The sequence below is a fragment of the Anomalospiza imberbis genome, chromosome 26 (genome assembly GCF_031753505.1).
Source record: "Anomalospiza imberbis isolate Cuckoo-Finch-1a 21T00152 chromosome 26, ASM3175350v1, whole genome shotgun sequence".
In the NCBI taxonomy this organism is placed as follows: Eukaryota; Metazoa; Chordata; class Aves; order Passeriformes; family Viduidae; genus Anomalospiza; species Anomalospiza imberbis.
The window spans coordinates 3802267-3820296 of NC_089706.1; the positions used below are offsets into that span (position 1 = coordinate 3802267).

At 54.3% G+C, this 18030-nt stretch overlaps 1 protein-coding gene across 1 annotated transcript; it reads left to right on the forward strand.

Moving 5' to 3' along the window:
• Positions 1–433: 433 nt before the first annotated feature.
• Positions 434–15995, forward strand: IKBKE (inhibitor of nuclear factor kappa B kinase subunit epsilon). The gene is made up of 20 exons (XM_068173110.1): positions 434–592; positions 1297–1437; positions 1570–1699; positions 2082–2263; positions 3312–3472; positions 3991–4101; positions 4309–4488; positions 4829–5031; positions 5604–5668; positions 5758–5849; positions 6523–6624; positions 7831–7900; positions 7978–8090; positions 8370–8446; positions 8719–8758; positions 9552–9653; positions 11560–11656; positions 12764–12861; positions 14520–14591; positions 15707–15995. Exons 1-20 carry the CDS (start codon positions 506–508, stop codon positions 15738–15740), a joined length of 2157 nt encoding a protein of 718 aa, XP_068029211.1. The 5' UTR covers positions 434–505; the 3' UTR covers positions 15741–15995.
• Positions 15996–18030: the final 2035 nt, after the last annotated feature.

The window sequence follows — 18030 nt, forward strand, 5'->3', positions numbered from 1 at the left end:
ACAGATGACAAGGGCTGGGCACCGACCCTGGACACGGATCCTGATCCGGCTCCGCTTCCCAAATCCCCGCCCCGGCAGTGCCGATGGCAGCCGGAGCTCAGCACCTTCAGCCGCCACCGGAGCAGCCCGGCGTGCCGGCGGGCGGCTGCCCGGCTGGGAAGTTTTTTCTCGAGCAGGAAGCTGAGGCGTTTCCTCCTGCAGCGTGGCCGTGCTCGCCGGGCGGGTTTTGCAATCCGCGGGTTTCAGTTCCCGGCCGGGGAGGCGCCTCTCGCCCCGCGCTGCTCCGCTCCCGAGCTCTGGCATCTGCGGGGGCTCTGCCGCCAGCCCCGGCACGTCCCGGCCGGGCGGCTTCTGGCAGCGCTGGGGGCTCGGTCCATGCCCAGCCTCGGCCCCGGTGCTGCCCAGGGGAGCGGCCTCGGCCGGCGATTCCCGGAGGGGTAAAGGCTGGGGCTCGGTGGGATAAATCTCACCCCCCCCGGGCTGAGCCCCGCGCTTGCCGCCGGACATGCAGAGCACCCCCAACTACCTGTGGAGCACCGAGGACCTCCTGGGCCAGGGGGCCACGGCCTCGGTCTACAAAGCTCGCAACAAGGTGAGCGGGGGCAACTGGGGGGGCAGGGACCCCAAAACTCCAGAGCCCCGGTGCCCCCCATCCCTGCCACCCCACGGGATGCCCGAGCTCCGCTCCACTCGCCCTCCCGGGAGATCCTTGCCCGTGGAGCAGCTCGGGCGCTGCTTTGCGTTTTATTTTCATTTTCCACGGGGCTCCTTCCCCTGCCCTGCGGGTCGAGGGCGGATTTCGGGGCGCTCGCAGGCGGCTCCTGCTCCCGAGCGGCGCAGGGGGAAGAAGCTGCTGTTTTCCGGGGAATGCCCAGAGGTTTTGAAAACCCCATCCTTGGCCATTTGCATACTTCATGCAAACACTTGCCGGGCTTGGAGCGGGCTCTCCTCCTCAGCAGCCTTTGAAGTTTATTGAGCAAACTGCAGGAGCGGCGGCTGCGAGAGCGGGCTGGGAGCATCCCCATCCCGCGGGGAGCTGCCAGGCCGGGCTCCACACGGGAACTTTCCGTGGGGTCGGATAAACACACACAGCGACACGCAGCGCGTGGGCGCAGGGACAGCACGAGCAGGGAGGTGAACGACAGCGGTTTGTTTGTGCTGCGGAGCAGACGTGGTGCACAGGCATCATTTACATCCCGAGTGGGGTGTGGGAGCCGGCACAGAGCTCCCGGAGCTGCTCTGCACATGAATGGCTTCACCTCGTGTTTTCATTCCCTCTTTTTGCTCTTTTCCCAGAAATCGGGGGAGCTGGTTGCCGTGAAGGTGTTTAACAATGCCAGCTACCTGCGGCCCCAGGAGGTGCAGATGAGAGAGTTCGAGATGCTGCGGAAGCTGAACCACAAAAATATTGTCAAATTATTTGCCGTGGAGGAGACAGTGAGTGGGAAACCCTCTGGGAAAGCCTGGGGCTCAGCAGCCAAGGGAGGGGACCTGGTCCTGCCTGGCGTGGGGGACGGGCCAGCCGCTGAGACGGGGCTGGCTGAGCCCTCCTGGCCTCTCCCCACGCAGGGCAGCAGCAAGCAGAAGGTGCTGGTGATGGAATATTGCTCCAGTGGCAGCCTGCTGAACGTGCTGGAAGACCCAGCCAATGCCTTTGGCCTGGCTGAGTCCGAGTTCCTCATCGTGCTGCAGTGTGTGGGTGAGTGTGGGGGTCGGGGGCCACCAGCCCCTGCCACCAGCAGGGTCTGAGACCCTCCAGCTGGGGACCCTGCAGTGCTGGGGACCCTGCAGGTACCAGCCCTGGGCAAAGGAGTGAGGGGTCAGGAGCTGCAGCCCTGAGCAGGGTGGGGTTGAGCTCTGTGCTGAGGGTTTCTCCTTGCTCTGGGAAGCTGCTGTGGCAAGGGCTGTGCCCATGTCCTCATCCTCTCCATCCCCCCAGTCACACTGATCCCCATCTTAGTGCGACCACCGTGGGATTTACCCCCTCTCCAGCCCTTTTCTCATTCCTAAACTCAAACTGAGCCCCCTGGAGCCCAGTGGCCCAGCCCCACACACAAAATGCTGCTTCCCCCGTGTGCCAGTGGCAGGGATGAACCACCTCCGTGAGAACGGCGTCGTGCACAGAGACATCAAACCCGGCAACATCATGAGACTGGTGGGAGAGGACGGGCAGAGCATCTACAAACTGACGGATTTCGGAGCCGCCCGGGAGCTGGAGGATGATGAAAAGTTTGTGTCTGTCTATGGGACAGAGGAGTATCTTGTGAGTAGGGCATGTCCCAGGCTGGTGGCCCTGGGAGTCCTGGGGGAGGCCGGTCCCTGTCCCTCAGTCCTGCAGCTGAGTGACTTGGGAGCAGCAGCGACTTGGAGAGCCTGATCCGTATTTTTGGAAGGGGAGGGGCTCAGTGCTTTGTGGCAGGGTTGCAGGTGATGGTTTTTGGGCAGGACCCAGAGCTCTGCTGCAGGTTTTTGGGCAGGACCCAGAGCTCTGTCGCAGGTTTTTGGGCAGGACCCAGAGCTCTGTTCCAGGTGATGCTTTTTGGGTAGGACCCAGAGCTCTGTTGCAGGTTTTTGGGCAGGACCCAGAGCTCTGTCACAGGTTTTTGGGCCGGACCCAGAGCTCTGTCGCAGGTTTTTGAGCAGGACCCAGAGCTCTGCTGCAGGTTTTTGAGCAGGACCCAGAGCTCTGTTGCAGGTTTTTGAGCAGGACCCAGAGCTCTGCTGCAGGTTTTTGGGCAGGACCCAGAGCTCTGATGATGGTTTTTGGGCAGAACCCAGAGCTCTGCTGCAGGTTTTTGAGCAGGACCCAGAGCTCTGCTGCAGGTTTTTGGGCAGGACCCAGAGCTCTGATGATGGTTTTTGGGCAGGACCCAGAGCTCTGCTGCAGGTTTTTGGGCAGGACCCAGAGCTCTGTTGCAGGTTTTTGGGCAGGACCCAGAGCTCTGTTGATGGTTTTTGGGCAGGACCCAGAGCTCTGTTGCAGGTTTTTGAGCAGGACCCAGAGCTCTGTTGCAGGTTTTTGAGCAGGACCCAGAGCTCTGTTGCAGGTTTTTGGGCAGGACCCAGAGCTCTGCTGCAGGTTTTTGGGCAGGACCCAGAGCTCTGCTGCAGGTTTTTGGGCAGGACCCAGAGCTCTGTTGCAGGTTTTTGGGCAGGACCCAGAGCTCTGCTGCAGGTTTTTGGGCAGGACCCAGAGCTCTGTCGCAGGTTTTTGGGCAGGACCCAGAGCTCTGATGATGGTTTTTGGGCAGGACCCAGAGCTCTGTTGCAGGTTTTTGGGCAGGACCCATTTCTCTGCGCTTCCCCCGCAGCACCCCGACGTGTACGAGCGAGCCGTGCTGCGCAAGCCGCAGCAGAAGGCCTTTGGTGTCACCGTGGACCTCTGGAGCATTGGTGTCACCTTCTACCACGCTGCCACCGGCAGCCTGCCCTTCGTGCCCTTCGGGGGACCCCGCAGGAACAAGGAGATCATGTAGGTGCCGTGCCCAGCTGTGGCTGGGGAGCTGGGGCTGTGGTGGGGGTGGCTCGCTCTGGTTTAAGCCCACATGGCCTCGCAGCCCTGCCAAGGGGCCTGTGTGGCTGGTGTGTGTGCAGTGTGGGGAAGAATCCATGTCCCATTTGCCATGTTTTCCCTCCAAGTGGGGTGCCTGGATGGGGCACTGAGCATGGGTGGCATCCCTGCCCATAGCAGGGGGTTGGAAGCGGGTGATCTTTAAGGTCCCTTCCAACCCAGATAATCCTAGGATTCTGTAAAATGAATTCCCATGACCTCCTGGCTAAACAGCTGGGAGGGGAGGCAGGGTTAGTGCTCACTTGGAAGGTTTGGAATGTTCACCTGCAGTATTTTCCCTCTGGGCACTTTCTTTTCCCTCAGTGAATCATGTCTTTCCCAGCACAGCCACGCTCTGCCCTTTCCCTCCACCCGAGGGACCCAGTGCCCAAACAGAGCTCGCTTGGCTCGAGTCACCAGCAACAATTCCCTTCCCACAGGTACAAAATCACCACGGAGAAGCCTCCTGGGGCCATTGCAGGGATCCAGAGGCAGGAGAACGGGAACATCGAGTGGAGCTACGAGCTGCCCATCACCTGCCGCCTCTCCACGTGAGTGTCCCCTGCTGGGGCTGCAGCTCCCGTGCCCTCAGACAGCACAGGGGGGGTTAACAAGGCAGAGAAACCTTTCATCTTCAGCTGTCACAGCTTTCAGACCAGACCTCTGCTTTCCAGACAGGAAAAGGGAGTGCAGGGCAGGGCGGTGTTTGTGGCTCGGGGTCACAGCAGCCCACACAAACCTCTCTTCTTCCCTTGCAGGGGGCTGAAGGACCAGCTGATCCCCATCTTGGCGAATATCCTGGAGGTGGATCAGGAGAAGTGCTGGGGATTCGACCAGTTTTTTGCAGGAACCAACGACATTTTGCACAGGATGGTGGTGGACGTGTTCTCCCTGCAGCAGGCGTCCTCCCATCGCATCTACATTCACTCCTACAACACGTAAGGCTGGCTTAGAGAGAAATTTGGGAACGGAGCTGTGAGCTCCCCTCACTTCAAGAGGGGAACCTGGGGGCAGCACCATTCCCCTTGCACTGCTCCCAAACCAGGTTAAAACACACCAGGCTCAAATCAGCCTTTGCTGGGAGTGCACTAACGGAGCTGTGGGCACACAGAGAGCCCCAGGGAGGTCCAGGGGGCTCTGCTGACCTTGTCTGAGACTCTGCTAAGAGAAAATACCAACATCCTGGTATTTGGAGGGCAGCAGGCTGCTAAAGGGGTGGAAATCTGTGTGCTCACCTCATTGCTTATCCCCATCCTTTCCCTTCTTTCTCCATTTCAGTACCACCAAGTTTTTAGAAGCCGTCTTCAAACAGACAAATATAGTCCCTCACCACCAAGAATATTTTTTTGAAGGACACCTGTATGAGCTGGATCCCAATCTACAAGCTCATAATTTCTGCAAAACCACAGAGAGCAGCCCCCTGACTTTGTTGAGCACCTCAGAGCAGCCCGAGGACGTGGTGGGGGTCCGGTACCGAGACCGTGAGTGTGGCTGGTTGGAGAGTGGCTGCTGGAAGAGGGATTTGTTCCAGCTATTATCCTGAAAGATTTCCCATTTCCCAGCTGGGTGATGGGCCCATTTCCTGCACAATCCCAGCTCTTGGGGCCTGGGCAGTGTGTGACCTGGATCCCAGTTCCCACTGCGGTTCCCAGTTCTCCAGACTGGTCGCTTTGCCCACTGCCAGGTTGTGCCAGTCCCCATTCCCAGTGGAGACCCCAGTTCCAGCAGCAGGAGTACTGGTTCCCAGTGCCAATTCCCAACCCCGATGCCAGTTCCCAATGCCACCTCCCAGTCCTGTTTCTGGTCCCTGGAGCAGGATTAGGGGATTTCAGGGTCAGGTCTCCCCTGCCATGTGCTGCCGCTCCATGGCCACGCGCCACACTGGGCTTTGCAGGGAATTCCTGCCTTCATCCATGCTCCCAAAATATCTTGGAGGGCTGCACTGAGCCTCCAACACTGAGGCTGAAAACTTGAGTGGCCACAGGGTTTATTTGGTGGGTGGGAGCTGCCCACAGCTGGGGACCAAACCCCCCGACCCTGCCTGTCTTTGCAGCGGCGCTGGAGTTCCCCAAGTTCGTGCCCAGGGTGGACGTGGTGGCCGACTGCAGTGCAGCCAAGGTGGGTGTGTGTGCCAGGGCAGCCCCTGGCAGCGTGCTGGCAGTGCCCAGTGCCTGGCACAGGCCCTGGCAGTGCCCTTTGCCTTGCAGAGTGCCGTGGGTGCCGCTCACCAGACGCTGCGCCTGGGGCGGGCTCTGCGGAGGGGCCGGGAGCTGCTGGCCAGGGGCCTCCACTGGGTGATGTGAGTGACACAGCCACTGCTGGGCAGGGCACAGGGGGACACAGCCTGCCCAGGACTCTGGGCTTTCTTCAGTTAAGGGGTTTCCAGCCTCTTCCAGCTAGTGCACACCAGTGGGGATGGTGGGGTGGAGTCCTGGGGGACTTGGAGGGAGCAGGGCACGAGGGGCACTGTGTCCCCATGGGGCTGCACCTGGAGGAGAAACTCCTCGGTGTTGTGAGGATGCTCCTGTCCTCTTTTGTTCCTTTTGGGTCACTTTTTTTCAGTTTAGGAGAGGATGAGGAAAAGAGCTGAATTTTTTATTATTATTCTTATTCTTATTATCATCGTCATCATCATCATCACTGTGTGCATCTATTGGAAGTGTTCCTGCCCAGGGCAGAGGGTTGGAATGAGATGAGCTTTAAGGTCCCTTCCCACCCAAAGCACTCCATGATTCCATGATGAATTTCACTGCCCTACCCGCTCCTTTTGGGGCAGGACAGCACACAGAGGGTGAGAGCCCCTAAAACCAGCAGCCACACCCAATTTTAGGTTCATCCAGCCCCCACTGTCTCAGAGCAGCCTGAGAGAAGCCACCAGCTCCATCCCCACCCCCCTTGCCACGCAGCTGGCCCCGGGATGGATCTGTGATTCCAGGAGCAGGTGTTGGAGGGGCTCTTCTCTCTCTTGGCAGCGGGAACCTGAGGACGGAGTGCTGCAGGATTTTGGAGCAGAGGAGAGGGGCTCACTCCGTGCTCGCCTGCCTGCAGCTCACCCAGGGGAAGACACACGTGCTGTAAGTGAGCTTTGCAGGCTCCAGGCTGTGGCTGGTGAGGTGTGGGGCTCTCAAAGGTGCCTGGATAATCAGGAGTAAGGAAAATGCCAGGAGTAAGCTGATGTTTTGGAGGTAGGAGGCTTTTTCACTGTGTGGGGAATGAGCCACTCTGGCTGTTTCTCCCTCTTTGCTTCAGTTTCTAATGATTTCACAGGAGGCCAGAGTTAGTCCTGACTGGCTCCTGCTCTGGGGTTTTCTGACTGTTGCAGCCCTCGAGCAGGAGGGAGCCAGGGCTGCTGCCAGCTCCAGGGAAAGGAAAATTGAGAAAATTAGGATAAAATAAAGAGCAGGATGGCACCAGCTCCAGGACCCCATGGGGGTCTGGTCCCTATCACCAACCCCATTCCCTGCAAACAGCCCTGGAGAGCTAGGCTGCATTCCCAGGGATCCAGCATCCCACCAGCCATGGGGAGAGGTCCCATTTCCTTCCAGGAGTCTCCACTGAATTATGGAGAAACCCTGGGCTGCCCTCAACCTTCCCCTTCCCCACACCCTCCTTCCCACCCGGCTGCCCTGGGCCAAGCTGAACCCCACGGATATTTTGCTTTTCTGCTGCTTTTTCGTTGTTGTTGTTGTTGTTGTAGTGGAAAATTCTTTGCCGCTGGGTTGCTGTTCCTTCATTCTTTGCCATTTAGCAAAGTCTCTTAATTTCCATTTCATCTGAAAAAAAACCAAAAAAACAAAAAACAACAAAAAAACCCAAACAAACAAAAAAAAAAAAACAGGGACACATGGTTCCCATTGAGTGCAGCCCTCGGGGCTGGAGTGCCAAGAGCAGCAGTGCTGCAGCTGGGTGCTCTGCCTCTTCCAGCCCTTCCAGCACGGCATCAGGAAGATTTCTGCTGACTTAGCCCCTGTGCCACGCTCAGCCCGGAGCTCCCGTGCCAGCTGCAGGCACACAGACAGCATCCCAGCTGGCCTGAAGCCAGTGGGGGTAAAACCAACAATTTTGGAACAAATTGGACGCAACAGGGCGAGTTTTTACCAGATCAGTGCTTTGCATCTCGCGGCTCAGATCTGGCACTCTGAAATCTGGGTTGCTGCCCAAGGAAATCACTTTGCAGCCCCCCCAGGACCCCAGCACGAGGTGGATTCCTGTGCCCCCAGTGACAGCTGCGTCTGGATTGTTCCCTCCTTCAGGAATACTCATTTTCTGCCTTCCCTCAGGTACGAGGCCGTCCCTGCAGGCAGCAGGGGCCCAGCAGGGGTGGATGTGGTGAAGACAAGGCTGCAGAGGGTGAGGAGCATCCCCAGCCCGAGGAGCCCCCACGGCTCCCAGAGCAGCTGGTCCCAACCTCTCCCCCTCCTCTGCAGGTGGATGAGGAGCTCTCCCAGTGCTCCCACAGCATCTTTGACTTCCAGGGGGCACTGGATGGGATTTTGGCCGAGCTGGTGAAGGACAGGCAGCAAGGGCACGAAGACAAAAGGTGTGTGGTGCAATCCCTGGTGCCGCCTGGCTGTCCCCACCCAGGGGATGGAGCAGTTCCCCTGCCAGGCACAGCCACCCACGGGGTGATGTTGATGTCCCTGCTCGCCGGCACGGGCAGCAGGTTCACATCCCACCCCGGAGTGATGACTTCACTCCAAAATGATGATTCCACCTCAGAGTGATGACTTCACTCCAAAATGATGATTCCACCCCAGCCTCACCCCCTCCCTCCCTCCCTCCCGAGGGGCCTCACGCCCCCTTCCCTGTCCCGTTGCAGCATCCAGCAGATGGAGTGCTGCCTGGAGAAGATGCAGGTGATCCACAAGCAGTTCAAGAAGGCCAGGACGTGTCTGAGTGAGTGCTGGGGCCAGGGGCACTGGGCAGGAGTGTCCCTGCACTGTCCCCGTGGGAAAATGGATGGTTTCGGTTTGCTGGCATCAGCAGTTACTTCGTGGAACCCTCGAACCACAGAACCGGGCTGGAAAGGACCTCGTAGAGCTTCAGTTTCTGTGTCCTGACAGTGGCCCCCAGGGCTGAGCCAGGAAAATCCCCTTCGGCCACCTCTGTGCCTTGTGAAACTGGGCTGTCAGCAGGAAATGTGTGGTGACGCTGTTTTTCCTCTCCAGGGCTGGGCTACAACGAGGAACAAATCCACAAGCTGGATAAGTGAGTCCCACCGCTGTCCCCTCCCCAGGAGCTGCCCCTCGCTGGGGCCAGGCCGGTGCTTGGTGGCTCTGATGGGTCCCAAAGGGGTAAAAACTGTCCCTGGTGCTGCCGGAGGGCAGCTGGAGGTGGTTCCGTGCTGGCTCTTCCTTGCAGGAGCTCTGCCAGTGAAGGTTTCAAGCCCTGAACTCTCAGATGAAGCGGTGGGAGCAGCTGTGCAGAGATGGGGACAGGGAGCTGCCCTGGGGCACATCCCTGTGCTGCAGGAGCGCGTAAACTCGTGGCAGGCTGCTGCTCACACAGGACTTGCTCTGAAGCCTTTTTTTTTTCACTGAGATGCTGATTTAGGAAGTGTCCCTGCTTCCCTCTCTGCTTCACTTGCCGTGGCGGCGAAGAGCCTGATGGCTTTGGTACATTAAGAATCCTCCTTTCGGTGTCCACCGAAACCAGGGGGATTCAGCGCGGGCAAGAAATGCAATTCCCACTTCAGCGTGCAGCAGGGAGGGTGAAACTCCCCAGACTCCTCTGTCTCACTTACTGTTCAGTCTAACCTTGAGCGCTTGCCTTGAATTCCGAGGCAGAGAGTTCTCAGCAGCGCCCTGGAGGGGGGACGGGGGGCTGAACCCCCCAAAACCTCCCTGTCCATCACAGCCAGGCTTTGTCTTCTCTGTAACTCCTTTCTGAGCATCCAGCCCCTCTTTCTCCATCCAGGAGGCAGCTTTAGGCCCCCTGTGATGTTCCTTTGCACGCCGTGGAGGAAATAATGGTGTTTTCTCTCTCTTCTTCCCGGGTTTAGGCTGAATTTGGGGAACCTGGCCAGGAGGGTTCTGTCCATTTTCCAGAACGACTGTGTCCAGCAGTACCAGGAGGCCCTGGCGCTGCACAGCAGCAGGATGAGGTACCAGCCTCCCCCACCCGGGGATTTGGGATTTTGTAGGAGCCCACCAAGGATCAGGGCTTCCAAGTGCTCTGTGCTATGGATTGAGCGTGGAGATGGAAATGGGGATTTTGGGAAATGCTGAGGGACTGCGCAGGGGTGAGAAACCCTCAAGCAGCTCTGTGAAATCCCACTGTGTGGGCTGGCTCCTGTCCCAAAGTTCTGCCCTGCTATTTTATGTCTATATTTTTTAAAGATTATATTATATTATATTAATTATATTATATATTATATTATATTATATTATATTATATTATATTATATTATATTATATTATATTATATTATATTTATTATATTATATTATATTATAATATTACATTATATTACATTATATTACATTATATTACATTATATTACATTATATTACATTATAATCTAATTTTAATTTAAAAATTATTAAATGCTTATATAGGTTTAATGTAAAAATATAATCTTTTATTCTATTATAAAATATTATCTTTTTTAAAGTTTCTATTTAAATTTTAATATTTTAAAAAGCCTAACCCTAAACTTGCAGCTGGAGTTCAAGCAGCTCTGGCTTGGGGGGGAGAGGTTATTTTATCAGGACAGAATTGCTATTGAGACAGAGAGATCTACTCCCTGGGAACGATTTTCTGCTAAACGGTGCTTGGGGAATAATGCAAAGAGCAAATTACCCCGCGGTGATTGAGAGCAGGGAGGGGGAGGCAGGTGGGGAGAGGATGTTGCAAAGTTGGATTTTCATGGCAAGGTTGCTTTTGGAGAGGAGCAGCCTCCCCTGGGCTGCCGGTGTGGGTGGAGGGAGGGCGAGTTTCTGGAATTCCTTACAATTACAATTAAACCCATTTTTTGACCCGCTCCCACTTCTGGTGGGGAGTAGCCCTGGGCTGGATTTCCAAGCTAGGGGATTTTTAGGCTGGAAGTTTGATTTGGATGCTCAGAATTTGTCCAGGAGCTGAGGGCAGGGTCTGCCCTGTCCCTGTGCTCTCCCTGCCTCCTCCTGGCCTTTTCCCTGCCCTGTCCCAGCTTCCTCCCAGTCTTTCCCCATCCTTCTCCCACTGCCAGCCCCAGCTTGTCCCTGCAGGGGTTTCTGTGCTGCCAACCCTCACCTAAGGCAGGTTTCACTCTGAGGACAGGAACTGTGTCCCACGGTTTCCTCATCACGCCACATGAAATCCCCCTCAGTTCCTGTGGCAATTCTCTCTTGGATTGGGATTCCCCCCTGGATGTGGAGCCCCAGAAAATCCGTGCAGTGCAGGGCACTAAAGCAGGGTTTTACCTCTGCTCACAGGGAGGAAAAATCCTTCTCCACGTTTTCCTGGGGTATTTTTGTACCTGTTTTCCTGTCCTCGTGGAGAAAGCACCATGAGTCACAGCTGGATATTTTTAATTTCTCGTTACTTCAGTTTTAATTGTCCTGTTTTGTTTCCTGCCAGCGTCTGTGGGGTGGTGGTTGTTTTTCTGGGGACTTGAGGTGGATCATTCACCTGAAATATTCTTTCCTTTGTTTTTTTAAACCCAAACCAAACATGTTTTTTTTTCATACAGCTCCTGCTGTGCCTGCTGGGTGTGAGGAGCCTTTTTTTGGGTAGGAACAAGAGGCCCAGCCTGTGCTGGGTGAAGTGATAGGCCTGGGTTGCCTCATTTGCAATCAACTTTCCCTGATTAATTAGCTCTCAGTGCTGTTTGGATAACCTGGCCTATGGTGGCTGCTGCAGCTGCAATTACAACATGCCCTGACTCATTTGCTCCCCTTCAGGATTTTGAACCCAGCCAGGTCTGCAGAAAGCAGCGTGCAATTAAAACACACACACACACCAAAAAAAAAAAAAAATTAACGATGCCAGTCGTTGCCTGGGAGCTTTGACATCATTTTCTCTTTCCAGGAAAGTTTGTGAGATAAAGAAGCAGCTGAAGAGGCTCAGCAACCGCATCAGTGCCTGCAGTGTGGAGATGATGGAGTGCCAGGACTGCCTGCAGGGCGTAGGTGTCCAGGGCTGCAGCTCCACAGCCTCCTCCTGCTCCCTGCCGGGCTCCAGGAGCACCATCAGTGGGTTTTTGAACCCCTTGCTGCAGTTCTTTGTGGGTGATCCGAGCTGGAGGTGGTGTTTTGTGTCAGCGAGGAGCGGGGAAGCCTTTGGTGAAGGCGCTGCTGGTGCCAAGGATTGCCTGGCACGGGGGTCTGTGCCCAAGAAACGGGAATTGCAGCAGGAGGAAAATGCTGCTTCGCCTCCAGCTGCCACAGCAAAGCTGCTGGGCTGGGGCACAGCCCCCTGGTAGTGTGCTGGTCCCTGGGTTATTCTATTTAATAATTTGCCCTGGAGCAGTGTTGGGTGGGACTCCGTGGGTGCCACTGAGTGTTTGGCCCCAGGTCAGCCCCACAGACAGCCCCTGGCATGGGCATTGCCAGGACACTCCATCTCCATCTCCAGCATCTCCATCTCATCTCCATCTCCATCTCATCTCCATCATCTCCATCTCATCTCCATCTCATCTCCATCTCCATCTCCATCTCATCTCCATCATCTCATCTCATCTCATCTCATCTCATCTCATCTCATCTCATCTCATCTCATCTCATCTCCATCTCATCTCATCTCATCTCATCTCATCTCATCTCCATCTCATCTCATCTCCATCTCATCTCCATCTCATCTCCATCTCCATCTCCATCTCCATCTATCTCCATCTCATCTCATCTCATCTCATCTCATCTCATCTCATCTCCATCTCCATCTCCATCTCCATCTCCATCTCTATCTCCATCTTCATCTCATCTCCATCTCCATCTCATCTCCATCTCCATCTCATCTCCATCTCCATCTCATCTCCATCATCTCCATCTCATCTCTATCTCCATCTCATCTCCATCTTCTCCATCTTCTCCATCTCATCTCCATCTCCATCTCCATCTCCATCATCTCCATCTCCATCATCTCCATCATCTCCATCTCCATCTCATCTCCATCATCTCCATCTCATCTCTATCTCCATCTCATCTCCATCTTCTCCATCTCCATCATCTCCATCTCCATCTCCATCATCTCCATCTCCATCTCCATCATCTCCATCTCCATCTCATCTCCACAGGCCCTGGACAGGCTTCTCCAGGTGGAGAAATGGAATTTGGCTCCTCCTGCTCCTTCCCCCGTCCCCCTGAGCCAGGCCCGCCAGGAGATGGCTCTGCGGTGAGTCCTTGGTGCTGGATAACACTTTTTTTTTTTTTGACTCGGGGATAATTTTTATTCCATTTTCAGTCTCGTGTGAAGGGTGAGACAATACAGATGTCACAATTCACGCCATCACAATCAGAAGCTGACTGTTTCCTAATTACAAAACATTATAAGTGTTTCTTAGCTTATTAACTTTTTGTCACACCATGCTGTAAGTGCCTTAAGGCAAATCATCTAAAACTACCCCTCGTGAGTCCCCTATAACACATCTTTCACAGTTCTATTTCTCCAAAGTATCTAGTCTTATTTGCAAGGCCATCTTTTTGGAACTTTTTTCTAGCTCCATTTCTCTCTCAACAATATCTATCTGATTCCATAGCATTTCTAAATCAGTATTTCTTATCTCAAAGTTTGCATGCAGACCCTAAGAACTCTCTACAAATCCATTCCCCACGCTTGGGAACAGGGGGCTGGGGACAGCCCAGCTCCACGGTGGGGGCACAGAACCTCCTGCTGCTCATCCTCGGGAATGGGCTGAGGGTTCTGTGTCACCAGGGCTGGAAAGCTGAGACCCTGCTGGGTGTGACCCTGCTGGGTGTGACCCTGCCCTGTGCCCTGTGGGGCATCCCAGCCCTGCCGCAGGAGCTGCTCCCGTGGGAAGCAGGGGCTGAGCAGTGCAGGAATTAGGGCTGGATCTGCCCTGCAGGATGCAGGAATTAGGGCTGAATTTGCCCCTGCAGGATGCAGGAATTAGGGCTCCATCTGTTCCTGCAGGATGCAGGAATTAGGGCTGAATTTGCCCCTGCAGGATGCAGGAATTAGGGCTCCATCTGTCCCTGCAGGATGCAGGAGTGAGGGTTGGTTGTATCCCTGCAGGACGCAGGAATTAGGGCTGGCTGTGGCCCTGCAGGAATTAGGGCTGGCTGTGCCCCTAAAGATGCAGGAATTAGGGCTGGATGTGCCCCTAAAGATGCAGGAATTAGGGCTGGCTGGTCCCTGCAGGAATTAGGGCTGGCTGTGTCCCTAAAGTTGCAGGAATTAGGGCTGGATTTGCCCCTGCAGGATGCAGGAATTAGGGCTGGCTGGTCCCTGCAGGAATTAGGGCTGGCTGTGTCCCTAAAGATGCAGGAATTAGGGTTGGATTTGCCCCTGCAGGAATTAAGGCTGGCTGTGGCCCTGCAGGAATTAGGGTTGGATTTGCCCCTGCAGGAATTAGGGCTGGCTGTGTCCCTAAAATTGCAGGAATTAGGGCTGGATCTGCCCTGTAGGATGCAGGAATTAGGACTGGCTGGTCCTTGCAGGAATTAGGGCTGGAGGTGCCCCTAAAGATGCAGGAATTAGGGCTGGATCTACCCTGCAGGATGCAGGAATTAGGGCTGGCTGTGTCCCTAAAGTTGCAGGAATTAGGGCTGGCTGGTCCCTGCAGGAATTAGGGCTGGAGGTGCCCCTAAAGATGCAGGAATTAGGGCTGGATCTACCCTGCAGGATGCAGGAATTAGGGCTAGCCGTGTCCCTGCAGGAATTAGGGCTGGATTTGCCCCTAAAGATGCAGGAATTAGGGCTGGATTTGCCCCTGCAGGATGCAGGAATTAGGGCTAGCCGTGTCCCTGCAGGAATTAGGGCTGGATTTGCCCCTAAAGATGCAGGAATTAGGGCTGGCTGTGTCCCTGCAGGATGCAGGAGCTGCTGGAGCAGATGAGGTCGGTCGCCTGCGATCTGCAGCTCAACAACAGCATCATCGAGCGGTGAGTGAGAGCGCCCCGAGCTCTGCTCTGAGCAGGGATCCCTGCTCCTGCCACCGGGATGTGCCCGAGGCTCTGGCTGGGCCAAGCACAGCCCCCGGCACTGCTCGGGTTTTTAACTGTCCCACGTTTGCATCATGGTCTGGCAGCAGCAGAATTTCTCTTTCTTGGAGTTGTAGCCAAGAATTTCTCCATCATTTCTTCCCCCTTTTTCCAGCCTTGTCCCAAGAATTTCTCCATCATTTCTTCCCCCTTTTTCCAGCCTTGTCCCTGTGCTGGCCAGCACTGACTGCTGTTCACTGCCATGGGGAACTAGATACAGATTTTTCTGTATGAAAATCTCTGCAAAACCCAGCGTCTATGATTTTTTTTCCCCCTAATATCCAATTTAAACCTTCCCTGGTGCAACTTGAGGCCTCTTATCACAGAATCACAGAAGAATGAGGTTGGAAGAGACCTCTAAGATCATCAAGTCCAACCTGTGCCCTAACACCTCAACTAGACTGTAGCACCAAGTGCCATGTCCAGGCTTTTTCTAAACACATCCAGAGACGGTGATTCCACCACCTCCCTGGGAAGACAATTCCAGTACTTTATTATCCCTTCGGGGAATTTTTTTTCCTAAAAAAATTTTAAAAGCAAACATTTTTTTTTTTAAAGCAAAATTTTTTTCCTAGTTTTTTTTTCCCTAAAAATATCCTGTCACTTGTTACCTGGGAGAAGAGACCAACCCCCACCTCACCACAACCTCCTTCCAGGGAGCTGTAGGGAGCAATAAGGTCCCCCCTGAGCCTCCTTTTCTCCAGGGTAAGCACCTCCAGCTCCTTCAGTCGCTCCTCACAGAACAAGTTTTCCAGCCCCCAAATTAAAGCAAACCTCTGGGTTTGCAGACAGGAGAGGTGCTGGTGTGGTTGTCCATTTATTCAGACTGAGAAAAGCTGGGAATCACCCCCGTGCTTTCCTCCTCTGCATGCTTTTCTCGAGGCTCTGAATGCAAGTGGACAATGGGAATATGCACAGCAGCACGTCCGGGAGTTTTCAAAGACAACACCCAAGGAACTGGGAATTCAGCCCTGTTTTTAGGACCACATCTGGCCTAAATCCTCTTGTCCCTGCAGGTTGGGTGGGGCTGCTCCCACTCCCAGCGTTTGAGGGACGTGGTGAAGGTGCAGCTGCTGAAGCAAAAGCACTTCCCAGCACAGGGAATTCACAGCGCCTGCAGCGATGGAGCCGTTGGATTTCCGTGCCCTGGGAGCTCTCCGTGTCCTACCTCTGTGCTCCAGCACTTTGCATGTTCTCCCCTATCAGCCCCAATGCCCTGAGCCTCTGGAAGTTTGGCCAGAAAAAACAGTGGGGTTCTATATTTTTCTTTAAAAAAAAAAAAAATTCTGGAAGGACTTGGTGTTTTCATGGTTTCTGTGCATCACTGTGTCAGATGAGGAAGAAGAAGAGCTTTAATCTTTCATCCTCTTACTTATTTAGGAATTATTCCACTTTTAACGTGCTGGAGCAGGGCAGGGGGGGTGCTGGTGGCTGTGAGTGCTTGGAGCTGCCCTGGGAAGACGTTCCCAACCCTTCCCTGCTCCAGAGGAAGAGGATGGAGGGGGAACACTTCCCTCCCACCTTGTGGTCCCTCGGGAATCACATAGAGAGCTGCGGGAGGGCCCTGCTGACCCAGCCCTTAGTTAGGAACAATCATTCTGCTCCGGTTTCCCGACTGTCTTTTGATCTGGGCTGATGAGGAGCTGTAATTCCCTGGTTATCAGCCAGGGCAGCTGTTATCAGTGGTATCAGCTGATATCAGTGCGGAGAGCCATAGGGATTGCCTGGATCTGGGAGTGGGAGATGGGAGCAGGAGATGTTTGTGGGAAGGCTCACCCACGCTGCCCCTCAGCCTGTCCCCAGTGTGATTTATGGGCTGTCCCCCCATCCCACACCCCCATCCCAGGGAGCAGCATCCAAAGCCGGGCAGGGTGACACATCCCACCCTGCTGGGCCCATCCCACCCATCCTGGCACATCCCAGAGGCGGGACACATCCAAAGGCAGCGAAAGGAAGGAGGAGCAGCAGCTGCAGGGCTGTGCCCGGCCTGACTTTCTTGTAGGAACACGCCAAGGGTGCCCAGGAGCCTCCCCGCCCAGGAAACCTTTCCCCGCTGGAATTTGGCACCAGAGCTCCCCATTCATTTTAATTGTAAAAACCAACATCCTGAATGTCAAACCCAACTGTTTGCTGTGCAGAGGTGGAGCTAATCCATCCCTTAAAAGCTTTTCTCCTATGAATTATTTTCTGGGGTTCACCTGGGTTTTCTAATAGACGTTATTTTGAACCCAGGCAGGATTCACTGATGTTCCTGTAGGAGCAGGGCAGGGAGCCCAGGCAGGGTCCCTGCTGCACCTCCTGGCATTCAGTGGAGCTGCACTGACTCGCACCAGCTGAGCATTTGACTTGGAACATGTTTGGCTTCAACTAAAAGGGATTTATTTCTTGGCAAACGGAAAAAAGAGTTTTTGCTAATAGCCCCTGTCCTGCTTTAACTGCTGTAACACAGCAGCTGCAGAGGGGACTTCTGGAATCCAAATGAAACAAGAGTTTTCCTGCCAATGTTAATTACTTGGGGTTTTCTTTTTCCCCTAAACTATTTTAACCTGTGGCCTAAAGGAGCTCCCTGTGCTGTCAGCTCTGAATACCTGAAGGGACAGCTGGGAAGGATGATGACTGTCAGGGGCCTCTGGCAGGCTGAGCCAGAGCTTGCTGTGAGGACAGAAAATACTACATTTATTTAGTGTTCTTATGCCCTGAGGCTGCAGAACGGAGACTGGAGATGCTTCTGGGATGGTATTGGGAAAATGAAAGTCCAGAATGGTTTTAGGAAGTTCCCAGCCAGGTGCCAGGTAGACCTTCACCCTCAGAAATTTCCTTCATTGTGGGTGATTCCTGATACAATTAACAGTTTGTGCAGGACATAGGACAAAACACCAAACTTTTGTGGAACAATTTACTGAGGAATAAACCTGCTGCTGTTTTCAAGCAGAAACAGAGGAGGTATGAAAGCAAAGCAGGATTCTGAAATGAGAAGGAAAAGACCTTCCAAAAATTAATCTTGCTGCTTAGCACAGAACAAAAGTCCAATTTTCCCAGCTGCATTATTCCTCCTTCGGTTTGAAGCTGTTATTAGGGGCTGCTTATGGCTCTAGGCTGCTGTGATTCAGAGCCAGTGTTTTAATCCATCCTTCAAATTAGAATCCTTGAAAAGGATTTAGATATCCTCAGCTTATCCTGTCCTCAGGAGTACACGGGAGATGTCAAATTCAGCTTCCCATAAGCCCGGATTCACCAGCCCAGCTCTGCCCTCCCTGCAGCCGCCTCTCACCTCCCTTCTCTTCCCCAAACCGCAGAAATTGGGGGATAATTCTGTCTGAATGAACGTGTTTCAAGCCAC

Coding starts and splice junctions, on each gene's coding strand:
- IKBKE (XM_068173110.1), top strand. CDS start 506: ATGCAGAGCACCCCCAACTACCTGTGGAGCACCGAGGACCTCCTGGGC. Junction 4,489..4,828: donor TACATTCACTCCTACAACAC/GTAAGGCTGGCT, acceptor TCTCCATTTCAG/TACCACCAAGTTTTTAGAAG. Junction 8,091..8,369: donor CAAGGGCACGAAGACAAAAG/GTGTGTGGTGCA, acceptor GTCCCGTTGCAG/CATCCAGCAGATGGAGTGCT.